Genomic DNA, 21,768 nt, shown 5'->3' with positions numbered 1-21,768 from the left:
TAGCATTTTTCACAAACTGAATTTTCAGTGAAGGCCCTGCTTGTCCACGCAGTGATGTAAAGAAGTTCACTTCATCAACACACTTTAAATGTGCCATTGTGATTGTATCTGTTTTCTCTTGTGACACACGTCACTGATAGCAATTCAGTTATATAAAATGACTCAGTTCAATTATATAAAATGATGTTACAAGTAAAGGCCTGCGTTCAAAATCTCACTTAACCAAAAAAGTAAATGTACTCAAAGTATCCACAGTAAAACTACTCATAATACAGAAAAAAGTAACTCAAAGTACATTTATTAATGACATTATTGGATTGTTATTACAGAAGGCTTCATGTTTTAGTGGCATTTAAATATTGTATCTTGCATTAATTTGAACTAGTCTGTTGGGTCATTTAATCTGAACACTGAATCATTTTATAAGTTTGTTCTGTGTGCAAAATCTTAATCTTCAAAATAACTAGTAACTATAGCTGTCAAATAAATGTAAAAAGCCAATAATAAGTGTAGTGGAGTATAACGTGGCAGAAAATTAAAGTACTTTAAAAACTGTACTTAAGTAAATGCACTTAGTTACAGGTCTTTTCCACTACTGCTAATGACTTTCGTGCCGTTTCGGACCATAAACACCACACCTCAAAAACCTGAAATCTCTTTGTGTATGGTGTCATTTGATACCTGAAGTTCACTCAGCCCCTATGCACTCACATACCATTCACATATAAAGAGCAATGCGTCCACACAGAGTTGCATTAGTTGAAACAGGATTGAGTAATATGGTGTGAGAAGGAGAAGGTGCAGCTCCCATGGGAAACTGTTTCAGTCTACAGCAGGGTTTGCGAAACATCCCAGTGTTGTTGCTCTGTGTGTGTGTGTGTGTGTGTGTGTGTGACCAATCATCACGCTGCCACGCTGTGTGACATTGTGCCCCCTCGACAGGAAATAGAAACCCAGAGGTCGGGTAGTGAAGCTCGGTCCCTATTGGTTTAAATGATAAATGAGGAGGTTAAAGGTCTATTGGTGTCTATATGAGGTTTCCGTGGAAACACAGTTCCATAACACATTTGCAGAAGTCATTGCTGACTCTGTCCTGAGAGAACAAACGTAGCCTCTGGGCGTCTGTTTTATGCTAGGGTTGAATCACTGCCCTTTGCTTTTCATTGCTGGGTGTGTCACTATACAGTAGACAGATCATTCCCTTAAAACTGATAAGACAGAGGACTTTGTGTTAGTGTCCATAGTTCACTCTGGCACAGTGTGAATGGAATTAAATGCTGTGTGAGTCAGTGAAGGTGAATTAAAAGTGTTTAGCAAACCACAGCCTTTAGATCACATGGGTTCACATCAGAGGACTGGAAACACACAGATCCATCAACTGTGTCCATAATAAATGGTGCAGTGACACACCTTGTGGTTTTTTGCCTTGAACACCAATAGGGACACAACAGTAGGTATGAGGGTTTGTTGTCTTAGTGGGTGTGTTCCTCACTATGATCTTGTTGTTTCTTGTTGGAAAATTACACTCTAATAGTTTTGCCAAGTCTTGTTGTAATCACACCAAGTGTTTTAACACTACATTTTGCCCTGACGGTGGAATCCTTTATTTTTCTGTCCATGAGCACAGCTGGAAGTGGTGTTAGAGTGAGACATGACCTCGCAAATGCTATGTTTCCTAGACAATAGGGGTGCATCTGCCGACGATGAATATCCTTTGAAACAGGCTGAGTCAGATGCAGCCGTGCGCAGTCAAGAGACGTTTTTCCACCCAGTGATGAATTCTGTTTGTCCTACACAAATCAAACAAGTCTGGTATCTTGGGGATTTCCTCTTTTGTTTTCTACTTTTAGATGAAATAAATGAAACTTGTAACTGATCTCCCTCTGTGAATTTTCACTCACTGCCTGTCCAAGGATTACATCAATCCCATGCTGTTATTTTCAACTTGGAACTAAGCTGTAGCAAATTTTTTAAAGCGTAAATGTACCAAAACCATTTCTAATTCTTACTTTTCATCTTTCAGATGAACGAGATCGAGTACAGAAAAAGACCTTCACAAAATGGGTGAACAAGCACTTGATAAAGGTAAGGACCACAGTGATGCTCACATTCCTGCCCACACATGCCTTCAATGTCATGCTCCATTTTCTTACGAGCAAGGTAAACCAAAGCAAAATAAGTGAAACTCCATCGATAAGGGTGCACAAATTTAGCTTTCTTCGAACTTCATGAACATGTGGTTGACTGCTTTCTTACACAACAACCACAGTGGATATCAAAGGGTGAACTTCCCATATTGTGGTCCAGGCCTAAATAAGTGACAGCTGATTTGCCTTCAACCACAGGATGCTGTGTTGAGTGTTTAATAAATGTGGCTACCCAGATTTTTAGAGGAGACTGATCTCTGCTTTTAGAATTAAATACATGGACTTTGCAGTAATTAGAGCGGCAAATAGCTGGGCTTCATTTATATTTGTGTTGGCAATAATTTTGATGTGGTGTTAATGTTTAAAACTATGAATAGCCATCAAAACAGTGATCAAGGGGAGATCATTTGTAGATTTAGGAGTTCGTAGACCACGGGTAGGCCTGAGTGAACACAGAGCACAACATTGTCTTTATGTGTGCAAGACAGCAGACACCCGTTGTGGATTATTCTGAGGGACAGACCATCATTGTCAAAAGTGTAATCCATCCCTCACCTGTGCATTGTAAGTGTCTGCAGAAATTATTACCAACACCCCACCCCCCTACTTACATAAACATACATTAGCTCGTCAGCTATTGTTTCACACTTGGATGCGAACATCGCGCTGTGATGAGGAGGCTTACCAGAAGTCCAGTCTGTCATCGACAGAGAGACTGTGTAAACCATCTATCAGCACTCGTCCAGTCACGCTTTATTCCTGAACGAAGCCCTTGAAGGCCTCCTATGCATTACACATTCAAGGAGGTAAACAGGTCAGAATGAGGGTAATGTCAAACAGGCCGGACTCCTCACTCAGGAGTTCCTCATTAGGAGTGAAAAATTAGCCACCCAACACAATAAACCCCTCCCTCAGAGAAGTAAAAATATTCCTGCTTGTGCCACTTTTCTTCCAGAAAACCCCCATTGGCAGCAATACATTTACAGCCTCATGACATTAAGTGCTTCCACATTATTTATATATTCACTCACACAGACACAGAGCTATTCATTTTTTTTTTTTTTAGAAATGGAACAAGAGGGAAGAAAATAAGCGCAAAAAGAGTGTTTTCCTTTCCATGAACGTGCAACATATTCTGCCACCAATATATGAGAACATAGCGGAGTTACTCCCTCTTGTTTCTCTTAAGTGTTCACTGTGAATTTTGGAGGTTAAGTCGCACACATCTGGACTCACTTAGCTCCCTCTAAAAAGGCAAATTCTAGTTTCAGCCCAGAGCCTATGGTGGTTAAGGCTGACGGTAGCACATGTGCTGCACAGACTCCTGGGTCTGTGTGGCTGCCTGCGTTCATGCCCGGCCTAAACTGAAAGGCATGCATCGATGCAGGGAGGTTGCGTAAGTGTTCGCATTGATATTGTTGTTGTCATTGCGCCATGTATAAAAATAATTCATGTCATCTAAGAATAACAGTGTTTTCATTATTAAATATTCATACTAGGAAACCTTTCACAGTTCAAGACTGTGGTGGGAAATGGTTTAAAGTTGTAAAACTTTCATTGGCTTTATTACCAAGAAATCAATGCAAAGTGAAGCTGTCCCTCAAATGATTTTAAGTCGTGAATGTTACTTTTTGATTTGATAAAATGTAGTTTCAGTTCATTTTTTACAGATAGTTTTCCACAAGTGAAGAGACCTAAAACACTAGTTAGTATCAGTTAATCCATTTTAATATATATGGGCATGTTTGGCAGGGAAAGTGTTAACTCCGTTTCTCAATGTGCAAGAGTGCTCCTCTAAGGTTAAACTGATGTTAAACTGATTTAATGGCTTAATGGTTGACTTGACAGGAGCAGACAATAGGTTGGGTGCAGCCATATAGAGTTGTAAAGGGCCACTGAGCGGTTTCCCCTGCTCGGTAAATCTTTTTATATTGTGTGAGACAAAGTGGATCATCAGACCAGCTGCACAGCGAAAACCTGTCCTCGCAGATTCCTACAAACTACAGCTTATTAGATTCAAAACAACACTTGTTGTATATTGATTTCAGATAATACATGGCGATCATTGAAAGGATCACCTTCAGAGTTTAGGGTCGTTGCTCAAGATGACGTAAACATTGTGTAAACACTGAGGTATGTTAAGTGTTATCTTTCCAGCCCGGGATGAGGGGCTGTCAACCATGTGTGCTAATGATTTTCACCTGGAAAAGTTTACAGAGCAGCTCTTTTTGACTCAGAGAGGGCAATTTGTAGCGTAACATTTACCTTTCAGCCGCAACAGTGCGGTTGATCATGCAGAACCACAACCTTTTCAAGGGGTGGTGTTAGAGGGGTTATGAGTATACATAAGGATATAGACTAGCTATTTTGAAAACTCCTATACAGAACTGATCACTTGAATATGGTAAATGAACAATCATATGTCACATGGATTTTCAGAATAAGAGGTTGGATTTAACAGTGTAAATCGGTGCCTCTCATGAAATAACACTGAACAAGAAAGATACTTCTCAGACAGAAGAGTTAGCTTAGATTATCAACTCCACAACATAACATTTACTACAAAGAAGAAGACTTTCCAGTGTGTAGACAGTGAACCCTAGTGGTCACAGCGTTGGTTAGTCATCTTCACTCTGCAGGCAGGGAGGAGTGTATCAAAGGTTGAATAACTTGTGTTGAAATTCTTGCCAACATAAATCAGCCACTGTTGTAACTTGTAAGGGAAATTTGCTGTCATCCCATTTTCGGGCCGAGGCCTCCTTTTTCCACACGGACAAACACAACCTGGATCTGCTCTGATTTTTGTCATATAACTAGAAAATTATCTGCTGTTTCATCCTTCTGTCTCTTCTTCCATCGTCTTCATCACTATAAAATCATTTGCATTTCCATTTCATCCAAGTCATTGCGCTCCATCTCATGTTCCCTCATCTCTTCTCGTATCCTCTTCTTTCATTCTTTCCATTTCTCCATTACTCATCCATCTGTTCTCATTCATCCATCTATCATCTCCCTTCATCCAGCATTGGAGGGTAGAGGTAGGTACCAGCACGTTTGAGCAGCGTTGTACTAAATGTACTGTATGTCTGGTCAGTATCAGACTTGCTTGGAAGCTGCCCCCTCCCTCCCTTGTTTTTCCAACCTCCTCCTCCCATCCAGTCTCACAGCAACCCTCCTCACCTCTCTCACTTGCTTCACTGTCTGGTTGCAACTACACCACACCTCTGTTACATAAACAATGACTCCTGTTTTGTCTGGGAATTAACTGTGAATGCAACCACAAGAATGAAAGAACCATCTTAGAATAAATATTTCTGTGCTTGTAGCAGATTTATACGTTCACCTGGGCACCTCTGTTACTGCACTGATCTGGTTTTTATTCATAGTCCCATCTATCACTTGTCAGGGCTGACAGTTGCCATTTGGCATTTGGAGTAGGAGTCAGGCTTGGCTGCTCACGGCTATGCATTCCTGACCTGTGTAGGATTGTACTAGTAGAGAGAACGCTCTGAGCACTGAGAAAGCTCATATAACACAGCTGAGTAACAGATTTAGAACCAGCATAACCTAGTACCTCTTTCAATTGACAATCATAAGTTGAGATCCTGAAATAAAAACTTGTAATTTATCAATAATTCTTGACAACTAGGTTTCAAGTGTCACAAGATTTTTCAAAATCTGTCACATTGAGGCCAATAACTGCCACTTTTTTTAAATGAATCTTTATCAGTCTGATTTTATTTTCTGCTCATGCCATTAAATGTACTTACAGTTTGTGCCAGGTTCTCTAGATAACTCAAGAGACATGTGTGGGTAGTCCAAATCGTTGTACTTCGAACCTTTGTGACATTGCCTCTCATTTTGTCTTGTTTCTCCTGGCAGGCACAGCGTCACGTGTCAGACCTGTATGAAGACCTTCGAGATGGACATAACCTGATCTCTCTGTTGGAGGTCCTGTCTGGGGAAACACTAGTGAGTATCGCCCCGAGGTCTGATTTTTTCGACCACAGCCTCAGAGTGACAAATATGCCCAAACTCTGCGCCTTTTTTTTTTTTTTTTTTTTTTTTAACCTCAGCTATCTTCCATCCTCTAAACTAAAACTTAATCCTGACCTGTTATATAAGGAGTATTTAATTTAAGTCAGCCTGAAATACCATCCCTGTGGTAATAAATTGGTAACTAATCGCAGCCAAGTTGTCAGTCAAAGGCTTAATCTCAGTTTAACCTGAACTTTGATAAACAAAGACCTATTGACTGTGGTTGATCTTTAGTCTGCCGTCTCTTTGGCCGTCTCTTTGGCACTGTCTCGAGACCGATCTTACCAACCATTTATTTTATTTATTTATTTACTTTTACTCAAATGTGATCTCTTACACAATCTTTACTCTATTTTCTTGAACTAAAATCTCAAGGCTTACACACCAGACTCATTCCAAAGCCTGTGGCAGGATGCTGTATTCACACCCTTGGTTCAGATCTGTACAGACGCTTCTCTGCTGCTGTAGTTCATCGCTCTCTCTCCACCAGCTCCAGCTCTGCTCATCTTCTGAATGCCTCCATAGCCTTGACACATTCACCTCACTTTGGCTAGTGCGCACGCGTGTGTGTTGGTGCACTATACTCCTTTCTGATCTGTGGTTCTTATTTTCTGCTCCTCCTCTTTCTCCTACTCTTCCTCGCCTCCTGTTTGCCTTCCTTTAACCTTCCTGTGTGTGCTGATCTTTGCCGTCTGGCCTTCGCCTCCTCTCTTTTTGCCCTGCTCTTGCTGGGGCTAGCCGAGGGAGAGAGATGTGGTCAGGAGCGCTCGGTTGGTGAGTGGGTTTGTAATTTAAAGTACGCATCCTATTTTTTTTTTTTTCTTTCTTTTTTTCATGAGTCGCCCGTGCTTTCCTGGTGATTTGGCTGTGCATGGTGACCAAACCTCCATGGTCATCCAGGTTTTGTTTTTGCTGGAGTTTTTGTTTCTCTCATTGACAGGCTTGCTTTAACCACACAGCTGCTATATGCGTATATACATTTATCAGTATCAATATACAGTTATTAATAGGTGCTGCTGTTAGGATGCACTGATTAACTAGACGTTTTTTTTATCATTACTTTTGGTGTAAGCAATACTTTGTTTTGCATTTTGTTTTTGAAATATCTTTTTGGATTTGTTCAGGGTCTTTGGTCTTTTGTTCAGCATTACATTACAGCCATTATATTGTATGTTGCATTTATTTACATCAATTTGAAATTCAAAAGACAAACTAAACATTATGCAACATGAGCTAATCTGACTTTTGTCCGATGACTTAAATAATGCAAAACCATGTTATCGGCTCAGCCAATGCAAATTTCCTCTGCTGTAATTCTTTACTCTGAAGGGTTTATTATACTCATCATATTCTATTTTTTGTCCTCTGTGTGGGATAGTGATGAACAGCAGGACTAAGCCAAAGAAAGCAGCATCATTTGGGAAGAGAAATTCAGCACAGCGTCTCACCCGTTATTCCAACATTTATTTTTCTGTTAAATGCTCCCTCCATCACTTTTCCTTCTAATTAATTTCTCCATTTTAGTTGGATACTTTCCACCTTCCACCACCAAGAGCACACTAAAGGGATCGACTATGACGGGGTTTAACTAAACACTTATTTTCTTCTTCTCTGTCCTCCATAGCCCAGAGAGAAAGGCCGCATGCGTTTCCACAAACTGCAGAATGTACAGATAGCACTGGACTTCCTCAGACACCGGCAGGTAAGACTTATGAAGTGATACCTTGAACCTTGGAAACTTGACCAAACAAATCAATGCCTTGTCACAAGACACCGGATAGTATCTGTGTATTCAGGTGATCCTGTAAGCATTAACTTAATATGACTGTTGCTCTGTTATGTTTTCCCAGGTCAAGCTGGTTAACATCAGAAACGACGACATAGCAGATGGAAACCCCAAGCTGACCCTGGGGTTAATATGGACCATCATCCTCCACTTCCAGGTCTCCTCATCTGTCAGTGTTGTGTTCCGTTATATTATCGCTCTGTACCTCTGTCTCTGGGATCTGCACCTGTCAGCTGCTGTTTCACCACCTCCTTGGAAACAATCAGAGGGGATTCTGCTCTTCAAAGACATTTTCTAAAACAAAAAGGGGACCATTCTTATTTATATTCCCAGAGGTGTTTGTTTAGAGCTATCATAACACACTAACACCCCACTCAAGTATTTAGTGTCCTGTGGCTAAGTTATGAAGAGTATAAAGAAAACCATGCAGGCTGTGTGAGTATGAGTCACTCTCTCCCTGACTCCTGAGGGGAGGGTGTGACAGGCCAAGGGTACAACATGTTGAAATGCTACACTCCCAACCATATTCCATACACCCAGGCCTTTTCCTGCCTTTCCTGTGCATGCCAAGATCTGCCAGGCAGAAATTCCTGGACACACCCACTAAAATAAGGTGATTCAGGTTCAGGTTGCAAAAAGCTGAAGTTTGTCATGGGAAACAAAGGAAAGAGTGGTGTGGTGTGGTGAGGTGATCTGGTGAAGGTGCCCTGTAGGTAGATACAATGTCCCCTGAGTCTTTATACTTTTATAGAATAGAGGCAGAAAATAGCTGGGTTGTGGCTGTTGGTGAGTCAGAGAGATCAAAAGAAAGAGTCAAATGTCCCATTTATCATGTAATGCAGTACCCTACAATCTGATTACCCTAAATTAATTTAATTTATAGAGGTAAAAGAGAAGTGCACGGAAGATCTGGACTCAAATAAAAGGAGGAGAAGAAATTGACAAGCACTCACACACGAATACACAAGTTCATTTATACACACGCACACACAAAATGGAAAACCTGACACCCATCACACATACCTCTCATTCCCAAAATCCCATAATGAAAAGTTATCTGGATGCCACAACCACAGTGACGCTTTCCCAGGAAGACACCCTGCGGCATCCTGTGAACCAAGTCAGAAACACTTCAATCTACCAATCAATAAATAAATATCTAATACGCCAATAGACAATTCAACCAAGAAAATCAAGTCAAGGAATGATTAAGGTCTCTAAATCGACTTAAAAATTAACCTTGGGTGTCAAGTAATTCAAAGTTTAAATTTTCTTTTTTTAAAATCTTTTGGTTTTTCCACTAATGATTAATTTCTTCCACATTTCCTCATTATACACTCTACATACATACTAGGTACTACATCCTACTCTCTGTTAACGTTGTGCCTGTATATATCGTCTCAGATCTCAGATATTCAGGTGAATGGCCAGTCAGAGGATATGACGGCCAAGGAGAAGCTGCTGCTCTGGTCCCAGAGGATGACTGATGGCTACCAGGGCATCCGCTGTGACAACTTCACCACCAGCTGGAGGGATGGCAAACTCTTCAACGCCGTCATACACAAACACTGGTGAGTGTGACCGCTGGTCACAGCACTGACATGTGCCCACCCTCTTTTGTTAAAGAATCCTATAGTGGAGTGTATGAAGACAGCATATGTTCTATTCCACAAATACACTTTTAAAATAACAGGTATGTGGATATAACAGCATTGTACCCATGATGCACAGCTTTATCATTGCCTTTGTGGGTGGCTGTGGCTCAGGAGGTAGAGCAGGTCATCCCCTGTCGAAGTGTCCTTGGGCAAGATACTGAACCCCAAATTGCCCCCATTGTGCCCATGAGTGTATGAATGCGAGTGTGACTTGTAGTGTAAAGCGCTTTGAGTGGTCAATAACATTAGAAGTCTCTATATAGATGCAGTCCGTTTAACATTTGTGATACCACCATTAATGTTGATGCCTGTCACGACACATCCACCATCTGTATGTTTTATTGAATATGAAGTGCAGTGGAGCAGGAGCGGGACCTTGGCACGGTTACAAATGTCAAATTACACTTCATAATGCCAGTTTTAACCTGCTCTGTGATTAAATTCTGCTCTCAGTAAGATGTATCAATTCCTTAAATAATTTTAGACACGATGGCCATGGTGTGACATTTATGCTGTTAAATCTGATTTATAGAAATGTAAAGGCATTTAGCAGCGTGATATAGATTTAATAGTGCATATAATTACTGAAACTGAAGTGGCAAAGCTTGATTTATTCACTCTGCCTTTAAAATCTGATGTTTTTGCCATCCACAAAGAGCTGAATTGAGGGCAAATGGACTTGGTTGTAGACCAAGTACTTGTACTTGAAAGATGTTTCACCTCTAATCCAAGAGGCTTCTTCAGTTCTGAAGAAGTGAGGAAGCTTTCTGGATGAGAGGTTAAATATCTACAACCAAGATTACTATACCAAGATTATTATACTCTGCCTTTAAAATCCCTTCTTTTGACCCATTTTTAAGTTATTGCCCTTGACATAACTACTCTTATTTTCCTTTAATTCATTAAAACTGCCTTAAAACCTCTCCGTGAACATTTCAGACCTTGTGCAAAGAATATCACTGACAGGCATTGACTATGACTAATACTTGCACCTCCTTTGGTGTTATGTTAAGATGATAAGTCCTCTATTAAATATGATTAGCTTATTAAATTGTAGGGAACTTAGTATTAAGAAGCAAAATCTGATGTTTCTACTGTTGAACACTAAATATTCTAATTCCCCCAAATCTGTTTTGTGTCTTTATAGTAGAATTAGTGGTTAAGGATTGCTTTGTGTGGTAGCATCCTGGGAAATGAATGTGCATTTATTTCTCAGGAAGATTTGTCAGCACAGTTTGCCATTGGTTGGTTTTCTTTGTGATTCATGCAGAATCCAGAACGTAAACTGAAGAAAAGCCGTATTAGAAAAGAGAAAATTAAATGCTCGGCAAGGTGTATTTCTTTAGAGCTATTATGAATTGGAAAAAAAAGAGATGCCTGCAGGGGCAAGTTTCCTTAAACTTGAGCGTGTACCTTCAGCTTTTTTTCTCTCTTTTTTTATTTTTTGGAGTCACCTGAGGCTGGATTAGCACTGCCTTTAATAAAGGTCAGGGGTGTGGTGTGTGGGCGTTACTGTAGCATTTTGTGTCTGCAACATGAAAAGAGTGGTGTTGCTTCGTGCCCAGGCATTCAGGGAATCCCAGTGCAGAATATGCATTCAGAGAATTCAGGAGTGTCCAGGGTTTGTTGTAGGAGTGTGAAGGCTGACAAAGTTGGATTTACAAGGCTACAGTTTGAATTTAGTTCTCATTTAAAGAAGCTTGATGGAAGCAGTGACTCGGCTGTGCCAGTAGGAGGCTTTTTCATTTCAGCAGCCCAGCAGAAGGATTATCAGGATCTTAACATGATGATGGACACCTGAGACAATTCATAGGAGGGATTTACATGCAGCCATCAAAAGATTTGTTTGTGTGAATGATTGCACCTGTAACGCCAGCCACTAAAGAATAAGCTTTTAACGTGCCACTGGCCAAGAACAAGACAGATTTTAAGATGCTCGGTGTAAGGAAGAAGTTGAAGCAGAAGAAGAGAAGCTTGGGCTTCTTGTCAGGATCTGTCAGCGATGTGGACAACCGGGTGGTGATGTTCTGTGAGGATATCCCATCAGAGGGATCCTCCTGGGACTCAGGGCGGGGTTCACAAAGCTCAGGGGCACGCTCTAGCAGTGAGGAACTGGGCCACGGATGGAGGTCTCATAGCTTTCATGGAAAAGAGGCCCAGACCACGAGCAGGTCCCCTAGGCCAACAAAGCAGTACTCTGTCCGGGAAATCCACCACGTGGAGTCTTCTCCTATTTATGGACAAAATGCTGGCCATTCCACTCTACACATCAGAGAGCTGTATGAATCTGCTTATCAGCACAGTTTGTTTATTAAATATCATAATTAGTACTGCATGGATATGTATTGCACATTTGAGTTTGTGGATTTGGTAATGCATCTAAAACTGCTGTAATTCATGTTATTGTGATTTAATTACTGGTTCTAGTCAAGTAGGAATCTGTGATAGACGGGGTTCTGTGGTGCTTTCAGTCATCCTGTACTGCACTCTGGAGACGTGAACTTTTGTCTCTTCTGGGATACAAGTTGTGGCTGGCTGCTGACTTCAAGTGTGTCAGCTTTGATTATGTTAGATGCTCCATAAATTACATTTTACCTATAGATGCTCTGACATCTGCCAGAGTCAAACACCCAGAGGACAAAAAGACAGGTGCTGGTACAGGTTTGTCAGAGGGTGAACCTCTTATAGCCATTGGCAGAAGGTCTTAAAAAGGCACACCCACCGCTGCAAATATGCTGGGTTTCATACCATTTAAGTGAACAGGCTTGCACAGACTGGGTTAATGCTGCATATGTGTTAATCTGTGATATCTAATCGTCTATCCCGTTCCACTCCATTTCCCATTCCTGAGGTTCATCATGTTGCTTTGACGCGTAGTAGGCTGGAGTACAATACAACATATGCACAGAAAGCAGCAACGGGTGTCACTTCACTTTCTATTGCAGCTTATACAACTGAGCTGTCAATCAGAGATCCAAAATGCATCATCACATGTGCAATGGCAATGTGCAAAAATTGGTACTTTTCATGGAAACTCAAAACTCATTCCCTTTCACTGTAGATTATAGTGAGTCAGGGTTAATTTAACCTCGTCCATGTTTGTGTTCCTCCAGTCCCACACTCATCGACATGGGCAAAGTGTACCGACAGACCAACGTGGAGAACCTGGAACAGGCCTTCGGTGTGGCTGAGAGAGACCTGGGTGTGACACGCCTACTGGACCCTGAGGGTACGACTTGCTTGTGAATACTTATAGTTTTATTCAGCTTATTTGGTGTGTTATGCTACAATATTCACACCAGTTACTGACTGTTTTTAATTTTCAAAATAATGGAATAATGAGCTACACTTTCACCTTATCCTTTCAGACGTCGATGTCCCTCACCCTGATGAGAAGTCCATCATCACTTATGTATCATCCTTATATGACGCCATGCCTCGGACTGATGTACACGATGGCATCAGAGCTAATGTGAGCAGAACACATTTTATGCCTGAATCTTAGTTGAGGCACCAATCCAAAACGATAAGCACCTCAGGGCAACATAAATGTTCTAATTCGACCTGATTGAATTCTTGATCAGGCTTAATCAAAACTGCAATAGCTTGTGACTCGGCCTATAAATAAGCTTATTTGTGGAGCTTTTTTTTTCAGTCCTACCAAATGTTCAAAGAGGAATAAAAGTCTTGTGAAACTGAGTATCTGGAAATTAGCAACCTGTGGTGTTTACACCGCAGAAGCCAAAGGGATAGGCCCATGTAAAGTTACACATTATTTGTTCACATAAAACATACTGCATAGTAGTTAATGCAAATTCACTAACAAGACATGCTTCAGTCTGTCTGTCTCCCACCATTGTCTTCGTCCTCCTGCTGTCTCTTCCACCACTTACGCCTTTGTCAACCCCTTCTCTGCTCTCTGCCTCCTTGTCCACTCACACAAGATCTAAATTGTTGCTACCCTAATTGAGTTTAGTGTGGTGTGTGAGTTATTGAACATGGAGACGCAGGAGAAGAGGAGTCCTCCTGTCTGGAGTTGTTAACCTCTCAGCTATCTTTTCTGCTGTGCTGGGTGCAGGAGCTGGAGCTGCGCTGGCAGGAGTACTACGAGCTGGTGACTCTTCTGCTCCAGTGGATCCGCCACCATGTCATGATCTTCGAGGAGAGGAAGTTCCCCGCCAGCTATGAGGAGATAGAGGTGAGCTGATATGCTGATAATATGTGGATATTAAGCCTGTAGGCGAGAGATTTTTCTTCGTTTAAGAGTATTTTTGTTTTTACTGCATATGCGCAGCTCTGAAAAATATAAATATATAAAATGTATTGTGAAAAAGACTTTTTGGTGGCTATTCATTGTTGGATGAAAGAACTCTTACATAATGTCTGGCTGTGGGCAGATAGAATAAACTGTATTCACAGACATTGTTGTACTGTAGGTGGGGCAGTGCTGATGTTGAGAAAATGCAGCCAAAAGGCAGATAATGTAGACTTAATCCTCTGGAGAATCCAGACTTTGCCACTCCCTGTTTGTGCTGCAGAACAAAAACATAGCGTGACTTTAGAATTTTTTTTTTTTTTTTTTTGTCTTTGAAGTCAAATTATCAGCAGCTCAGGATCATCAAAAATAGTGTTTATCAGGTGTACTTGTACACCCAACAATACTAAGTCTAGTTAGAGAATGTGTAACATTTTTTTTCTCTTGTAATACGTGTAGTGAAGTTATTTGAGTCATTGTAAGTCAAATTTAATTTACACCGGTCATGGGAATCCATGAATGATGCTTTCAGAGGATACTACCTCACTGTATGCAGGCCATTAGAACTGCAGCATGATGTGTTACTTGAATGTACTCATCCTATTTTAGGAGATTAAGATTCCACATATAACTCAGACATAACTCTACATACAAAACACAAACCTAAAATAGCAACACAGTCATGTGTCCAGTATATAAGTAAAGTAAAGGTTTCACTGTGCACAGCTCAGAGGCTGATGCTGAAAAGTCTCAGAAAACTCTTTAGGAGCAAGTAACATTTTAAGGAAAAAAAAAAAAAATGTAAATTATTAATAAAGCATCAAATGTTTTTGTTTTGTTTCAGTTGCTGTGGCGCCAGTTCTTGAAGTTCAAAGAGACAGAGCTGCCAGTGAAAGAGTCCGACAAGAGCCGGTCTAAACACATCTACCAGTCCTTTGAGGCAAGTTAACCCAAATTCTGTATGCATTTGTATTATGTTGTGTTTATAGTGAGTTATCCATGCATCTTTACTTATGCATTGAACTTAAAACCTTCCCACAGAGTGCTGTCCATGCTGGTCAGGTGAAGGTCCCTCCAGGCTATCATCCCATTGATGTGGAGAAAGAATGGGGTCGACTCCATGTTGCCATCCTCGAGAGAGAGCGACTGCTGAGAATTGAGTTTGACAGGTTAGGACAGTGGCAGACACTGGATGTAATAATATACATGTTTATTGCGATGAAAATGATTCAGTTATATTAATCCATCCCTGCCAAGGGGTGTAGTAGTAAAAAGATGAAACAGTACATAAATAAATTGGTCAGACAAAGCATTGACTTTAGAAAAGTGAAGTAAGGTTCAGTGACGTTTGGTCATTGGACAGGATAAAAATGCCATAAATTATATAAAATGCCAAAAAAATGCCAACTAGCTAGTGCTTTAGCTTGGCCAGTTGGCACTCCCTCATGATTTAGCATGTTACCAAATCATGAGGGAATGACTAAATGACAAAAATATGTCATTGCGAGTGACACTTTTGTTTACTTTTGACCAAAATTTCTCAACTTATTGCATCATTTTCCTGCTTTTGTAGAAGCTGTAGAAGATAGCCAAACATTCTGGTGAAAGACTGCTTTTCTTGTTGTTTTGAGAGCTGGCCTGTAATAAAAAAGAGAAAGAAATGTTCCTCCTAATTGGAGACAAAAAGATATAATGAGGTCTGATAGGATGAGACATTGTAAACGTTCTGTGCATTTAAAATAGTTTTGCGTCATGCCTGGAAAATGGGATGGTTCTTGTCACGAGATTGTCTGGTCATCTAATAACCTTGTTTATGGTTCTGAGATGTGGAATGACTGAATGAGCAGACTGGACAGCTTTGTGAGAAAACTCTGAGCCTCTACGTGGCAGAGTGTTTTCTTTAGACACAATGGGAGCGTGAGAGGAGCCAGTGGTCCAGTAACTAGAACTTTAATCTTTATGGAGTTGGGATATGGCATTTGTGACTGACCCTCATAAATTGGAGTATTTGCTGCAACGCAGGTTGCCGTAAGTGTTTTGACTGACATGTTGTGAGCTTTAGTTTCTGTTAGTCTAAAATGTAATGTGTTTGTGTAACAGGTTTTTTAGTCCTGTCAAGGAGGGAGTTCATACTGAGTACTGTGGGGATTCTGATGATAACTGGTGTCCTCTCAGCAGTATACTTTATGTACTGAAAATCAAAAATGCTGAATAACAAACTGCTCTATAGCCTGTTCTATTCTGATGCAACCTTCAACTTGTCTCTCAGAGATAATTCTAATTTTATTTGATTTTATTTTATCTAATCCAGACTTGAGAAACTCCACAGGATTGTCAGTAAAGTACAGATGGAGTCTGGTTTGTGTGATGAGCAGCTCAGCCACCTGGAGACCCTGCTGCAGGCGGTGAGTCCTATTCACATCTAACACTGGAAATACTACAATATGTTATGAGTTCACGAAGTTACAAAGAATCCAGAGAATGATCATACATCACTTGTTAGGTCATCTGACTTGTTAATTTCATTGTGGCCAAACATCACAATAAGACCAAATAATAAATGAATGACTCTATTTTGGATTTTATGTTTTTTTTCCCAAAACTTTTCAAATACTGTCTTTTCTTTTAAAATAATTCAGCTGTAGGATACATAGCAGTCATATGGTCCTATTCACAGTCCAAAGTACAGACTTTTTAAACCTCTTTTAAACCATTTTAACACAATCTCACTACAAACATCTTTCCAATCAGACATTTAAGAACATAATTTAAGAAAATAACCAAAAAAAAAAAAAAAAAAAATCTATTCAAATCTCTATTATCCTCCAGGGCCTATGATTATGTGTCAGTTGCTGTTACAAGCCTTTATTTTCCTTTCTAATTTGGGTGGCTTTTGAAATGAAGATGAAAATTGATATTTTTATTGGCTTTTACCCCTTCAGGACATTCGTCTGCTGAATGCAGGAAAACCAGCACAACACACAGCTGAAGTGGAGAGGGAGCTGGACAAGGCAGACAACATGATTCGCCTGCTCTTCAATGATGTGCAGATACTTAAGGATGGGCGCCACCCTCAGGCTGAACAGATGTACCGCAAGTGGGTGATCTGTGTGTTACATTCAAGTGAATTTTTAAAACAAAACTTTTTATACAAATCAGTTCAGGGACATCTGTCAAGCACTTAAAGACCATAATGTAAGTGTTTTTTAATGTCCACAGGGTTTACCGCCTCCATGAGCGCCTGGTGAACTTGCGCAGCGATTACAACCTTCGTAGGAAAACTGTTGCTGTGACCACTTCCACCGCGGCGCGGTCTGATGTGGATGATGTCACTCTGCGCTACGTCCGAGACCTGCTGGCCTGGGTGGAGGAGAACCAGCGCCGCATTGATGAAGCTGAGTGGGGATCAGATCTGCCCTCTGTGGAGTCCCAGCTGGGCAGCCACAGAGGCCTACACCAGACTGTGGAGGATTTCCGATCCAAGATTGAGCGGGCCAAGGCTGATGAGGTAGTACTCTTATCAGAACCACTGGAAAGGATTTCATATCATCCAATGTGGTGCTGATGATTTTAAAAGTAACCTTTGTTGCATCTTTCATGTTCTTCAGAGCCAGCTATCCCCTGCCAGCAAGGGTACATACAGAGAATACCTGGGTAAACTGGACCTTCAGTATGGCAAACTACTGGTAAATATTTTCATATTTCAAACATTTTTTAAGTGTACGAATGTGCAAGATAAATGCTGTTTTTTTTTTAATCAATTATTGGTGTTTTGATATTTTCTTTCTGTCAGAACTCTTCCAAGTCCCGCCTGAGGAACTTGGATTCACTCCACGCCTTCGTCAGTGCCGCCACTAAGGAACTGATGTGGTTAAATGACAAAGAGGAGGAGGAGGTCAACTTTGACTGGAGTGACAGAAACACCAACATGACTGCTAAGAAAGACAACTACTCTGTGGGTTTTTAAAAAATATTTTCCTCTATTCCCTGCCCTTTAGATTTTATGTAAGATGTTTAGACAAATTGTTGTTAATTGTAATTAACTTTTCCCTTTGGATTCTTCAGGGTCTCATGCGAGAGCTGGAGCTGAGGGAGAAGAAGGTCAATGATATCCAGGCCATGGGAGACAAACTTGTCAGGGACGGACATCCTGGCAAGAAGACAGTTGAGGTAATTATTCTAGTAAACCAAAAATCCACATACAGTATAAAAGCTACCGGGTGAGTCCTCAATTAATTTACTGTGATCATATTGTCTTTGTCCATACCAGGCCTTCACAGCTGCCCTGCAGACTCAGTGGAGCTGGATCCTCCAGCTGTGCTGCTGTATTGAGGCTCATCTCAAAGAAAACACAGCCTACTACCAGGTATGGAACAGAAAAAGAAATCAGCGGCACTTCAGTGACCCCACAGTAATCATCCATCAGCATTCACAGAAGAATCAAATGTTGTGCCCCTCAAATGTTGTCCTCTTCTCACAGTTCTTTGCTGATGTAAAAGAGGCTCAGGACAAGATGAAGAAAATGCAAGAGAACATGACAAAGAAATACAGCTGCGATCGCTCTACAACAGCCACACGCCTGGAGGATCTGCTGCAGGATGCTGTGGTAAGCCATGAATGCAAACATTAAATATATTTAGATGTACATGTGCATGTATTGTACATTCATGTATACTACCAAAGATCTGAACTTCTTCCTTAATACAAGAAAATGTTTTAAGGAAGAATAAGACAGTGCTTTTGGTTCAAATGAAAAATTGTGCTGCTGCTAATGTTTATTATGTAACATTAGAACATTTTAAGTTATGTTATTCTAATATAGTCTGATTTCATTGCTCTTCAACAGGAAGAGAAGGAACAGCTGAATGAATTCAAGACCATGGTGACCGGCCTGAACAAGAGGGCCAAGTCCATCATCCAGCTGAAACCACGTAACCCCACCAGCTCCATCAAAGGCAAACTGCCCATTCAGGCTGTGTGTGACTTCAAACAACAGGAGGTGAGAACACCCACTGACTGCTTCATACTTATTTATAATCATTCACAGCCCAGGGAGGGGGGTGGGGTCATAGTTGTAAGTTGTAAGCCTGAGTATGCCTCATTCAAGGTGTATTCATCTCAATCTTGTTTCAGATCACTGTCCATAAAGGAGATGAGTGTGCTCTCCTCAACAACTCCCAGCCCTTCAAGTGGAAGGTCCTGAACCGCTCTGGACACGAGGCAGTGGTGCCCTCTGTCTGCTTCATTGTACCTCCAGTCAACAAGGAGGCCGTGGACAGTGTGTCCAGGTGAGGACATAGTAAAACAAAACAAAAGCAGTCACCTGGGTGACAGCTGTGTATATGAGCAGAGTAACCCAGCTACCATCCCACTCTATTTAAAGTCTTGCAGCTGTTTAGATACTGTGTCAACTACCAGAGTATTTCCTCTGTAGGTTTGCTAGTAGCTACGCCAATACAACATGTTATCTATGGTGTTATAAATAAGTACACATACTGCACATTTTCCATGACTCTGGAGGAACAGGGTTTATTTGACATGTGGTCTTGTGACTGTATAACATTTGCGGTCTCCAAATATTTAATTTAAATAGACTGAGAAACAGTGAACACTACATATAACTAATTGGTAACTGGTTCAAAAGGCCATTTTCTGCAGTTTCTTTCAGTGAAATAACAACCTGATATAATATGCCTAATAAATTCTATGATGTCTTTGTTTCATAATGTTTGCATTCCTGTCCTACTCCAGCTTGGATGGAGGCCATCAGCAGATGGTGTCCATGTGGCAGAGGCTCCACATAAACATGAAGAGTCTGCTATCATGGCAGTACCTGATGAGAGACTTCACACAGATACGATCCTGGAACATCACCATGGTGGGTATTAACACCACTCAATTCTAATCCACAAGTTGACCTGTATGTGCAGGTTACAGGTTACAATACATATGAAACAATCTTTAACTTCAACAAAAGCAAGATACAATCTTAACCTCAGCCAGCTGTACTTAGAAAGTAAGATTAAACCAGCCTTTTGTTAGCTGGGGGTCCCATTGGTCCCCATTTCCGAAGATGGCGCATTGTTGTTTTGAAGCAAACATAAGCAATGTTGAGACATTAGTTGTCCTATGTAAGAATTGAGTTTGAGTTTATTTTAGAAGTACGCTACACAGGGAAGTGTTTAATACATTGAGTGTTGGGAATATAATTAAATAACTACAAGACAATTTGTTGGCACTGAATTAAAATTGACACAAAATTAACACAAAATCAATTTACTATTTATTTGTATTCTGTAAATTTTAGTCCTTGAACAAACCTGAATATTTATCTCTCCCCATTTTTCTCCATCCTGTGCAGATAAAGACCATGAAACCAGAGGAATATAGGCTGATGATGAGGAACCTGGAGCTCCACTACCAGGACTTCATGCGTGACAGCCAGGACTCACAGCTCTTCGGCCCCGATGACCGCATGCAGATCGAGGAGGACTACACAAAGACGACCCAGCATTTCGACAACCTGCTTCGCTCCATGGAGAAGGGTAAAAATGCTTTCTCTAAACAACAAATTAGCTTTGATTTGATTATTCACGGATATATCAAAGGAATATACAATAAGTACACAGCAACTTTATGTTATCAATTCCCCTTTCAGGACTAATGGTTGTTAGGCTCAAAGGTGAGTGATGTAAAGCCAGTGAAAGCTACAGCTCACCAACGTAGTGTGTGTACACGCTTTTAAACCTTAGATGAGATGTTTATAATGTAATATATAACCCTTAATGTTTAGGTTAGAGTCCCGTGTGACTGCATGTTGTTGTGGTTCGCAGGTTGCTTGTTTTTTCCTTTTTTGCAGCTCTGCACCAAGTAGAACCCATATGTTGTGCGTTACAGTATGTTATGCTTTTCATTATGCAGCCATGTCACATAAGAGTGTGATTATCTGTGGTAGAAACACTTGCTACATACTGTATGCTAAAATGTAGTGCATATGGAGCTGCGTGTGATTGAGACATGAAGGACTGCATGTCTGAGGTTGTGCTTAAATGCACTGCAGTGAAACAGTGGACTGAGAATGGGAAAATGTTTACAGAATATGAACATAATTCTGTCAATGTTACACATCAATATCAAATCGTAAACATGACACCATCCTGAGTCATGTACACAAAACTCTTTAAAAATCCTTTTATACTTCAAGCTCACTTTTAGGCCAAATACTGTAGATTTTTTTCTGTTCCTGATGTTCTTAAAAAAGTATGTTTGCTACTATACAGGTCAACAGGATGAATCTCTGTGTAAGAACTACATCTCTGAGCTCAAGGACCTTCGTCTGCACATAGAGGACTGTGAGGCTCGGACTGTGGCTCGCATACGCAAACCTGTGGAGAAGGAGCCTCTGAAGGAATGTGTTCAGAAGACAACAGAGCAGAAGGTACTGTACTCAATATCCCAAAATGCCCTGCCATTTAAATAATATGGTTAGTGTGTATATTTCTGCACCGTGTTTTAATTATGATGTTTTCGAATTAAATGAGCCATGATGACATGAACTGGACTGGTTTTCATACACTGTGAGCCTAATGAATCATCATCATTGGAGAGAAAAACATCCATAATGTGAATCTTAGCAGCCAATTTATCCTTGAGTGAAAATAAATCTTTTCACAAAAGGAGAAACAAAAAAGAAAAAAAATTGTTTTGTACTAGAATCCATGTAGTAGGATGGAGAGTAAGGAGCAGTAAGGAAGTAAAGCAGGTAAAGCAAGGGGTAAACAATTTCATGTTCAAGAGGTGGCGTGCAAACTGCAGTCAGAGGTGCAGAGATTGCACGCCAGCTGGCTTCCTTCCTACTGCGGCTGTACTTGTCCCTACTGATCTGAG

At 40.7% G+C, this 21,768-nt stretch overlaps 1 protein-coding gene across 17 annotated transcripts in view; it reads left to right on the top strand.

Moving 5' to 3' along the window:
* The window catches only part of plecb (plectin b), a 107,566-nt gene that overhangs the window by 68,690 nt on the left and 17,108 nt on the right, over window positions 1-21,768 (top strand). For 5 of the 17 annotated variants that reach the window (XM_041043608.1, XM_041043598.1, XM_041043613.1 and 2 more), the window contains exons 2-26: window positions 2,024-2,085; window positions 5,171-5,185; window positions 6,030-6,119; window positions 7,810-7,887; window positions 8,036-8,140; window positions 9,376-9,542; window positions 12,740-12,855; window positions 12,995-13,098; window positions 13,705-13,824; window positions 14,726-14,821; window positions 14,923-15,050; window positions 16,193-16,286; window positions 16,824-16,978; window positions 17,101-17,389; window positions 17,490-17,567; window positions 17,675-17,836; window positions 17,947-18,051; window positions 18,152-18,247; window positions 18,362-18,487; window positions 18,728-18,880; window positions 19,015-19,169; window positions 19,633-19,759; window positions 20,243-20,426; window positions 20,540-20,563; window positions 21,162-21,319. In XM_041043608.1, coding sequence (XP_040899542.1) covers window positions 2,024-2,085; window positions 5,171-5,185; window positions 6,030-6,119; window positions 7,810-7,887; window positions 8,036-8,140; window positions 9,376-9,542; window positions 12,740-12,855; window positions 12,995-13,098; window positions 13,705-13,824; window positions 14,726-14,821; window positions 14,923-15,050; window positions 16,193-16,286; window positions 16,824-16,978; window positions 17,101-17,389; window positions 17,490-17,567; window positions 17,675-17,836; window positions 17,947-18,051; window positions 18,152-18,247; window positions 18,362-18,487; window positions 18,728-18,880; window positions 19,015-19,169; window positions 19,633-19,759; window positions 20,243-20,426; window positions 20,540-20,563; window positions 21,162-21,319 — 2,987 coding nt within the window. The remainder of the gene's footprint in view (window positions 1-2,023; window positions 2,086-5,170; window positions 5,186-6,029; window positions 6,120-7,809; window positions 7,888-8,035; window positions 8,141-9,375; window positions 9,543-12,739; window positions 12,856-12,994; window positions 13,099-13,704; window positions 13,825-14,725; window positions 14,822-14,922; window positions 15,051-16,192; window positions 16,287-16,823; window positions 16,979-17,100; window positions 17,390-17,489; window positions 17,568-17,674; window positions 17,837-17,946; window positions 18,052-18,151; window positions 18,248-18,361; window positions 18,488-18,727; window positions 18,881-19,014; window positions 19,170-19,632; window positions 19,760-20,242; window positions 20,427-20,539; window positions 20,564-21,161; window positions 21,320-21,768) is intronic. The other 12 variants (XM_041043609.1, XM_041043600.1, XM_041043615.1 and 9 more) reach the window with 7 other exon arrangements.

This window comes from Toxotes jaculatrix, chromosome 8 (assembly GCF_017976425.1).
Source record: "Toxotes jaculatrix isolate fToxJac2 chromosome 8, fToxJac2.pri, whole genome shotgun sequence".
Classification (NCBI taxonomy): Eukaryota; Metazoa; Chordata; class Actinopteri; family Toxotidae; genus Toxotes; species Toxotes jaculatrix.
This window is presented reverse-complemented; position numbering and strand designations above follow the sequence as displayed.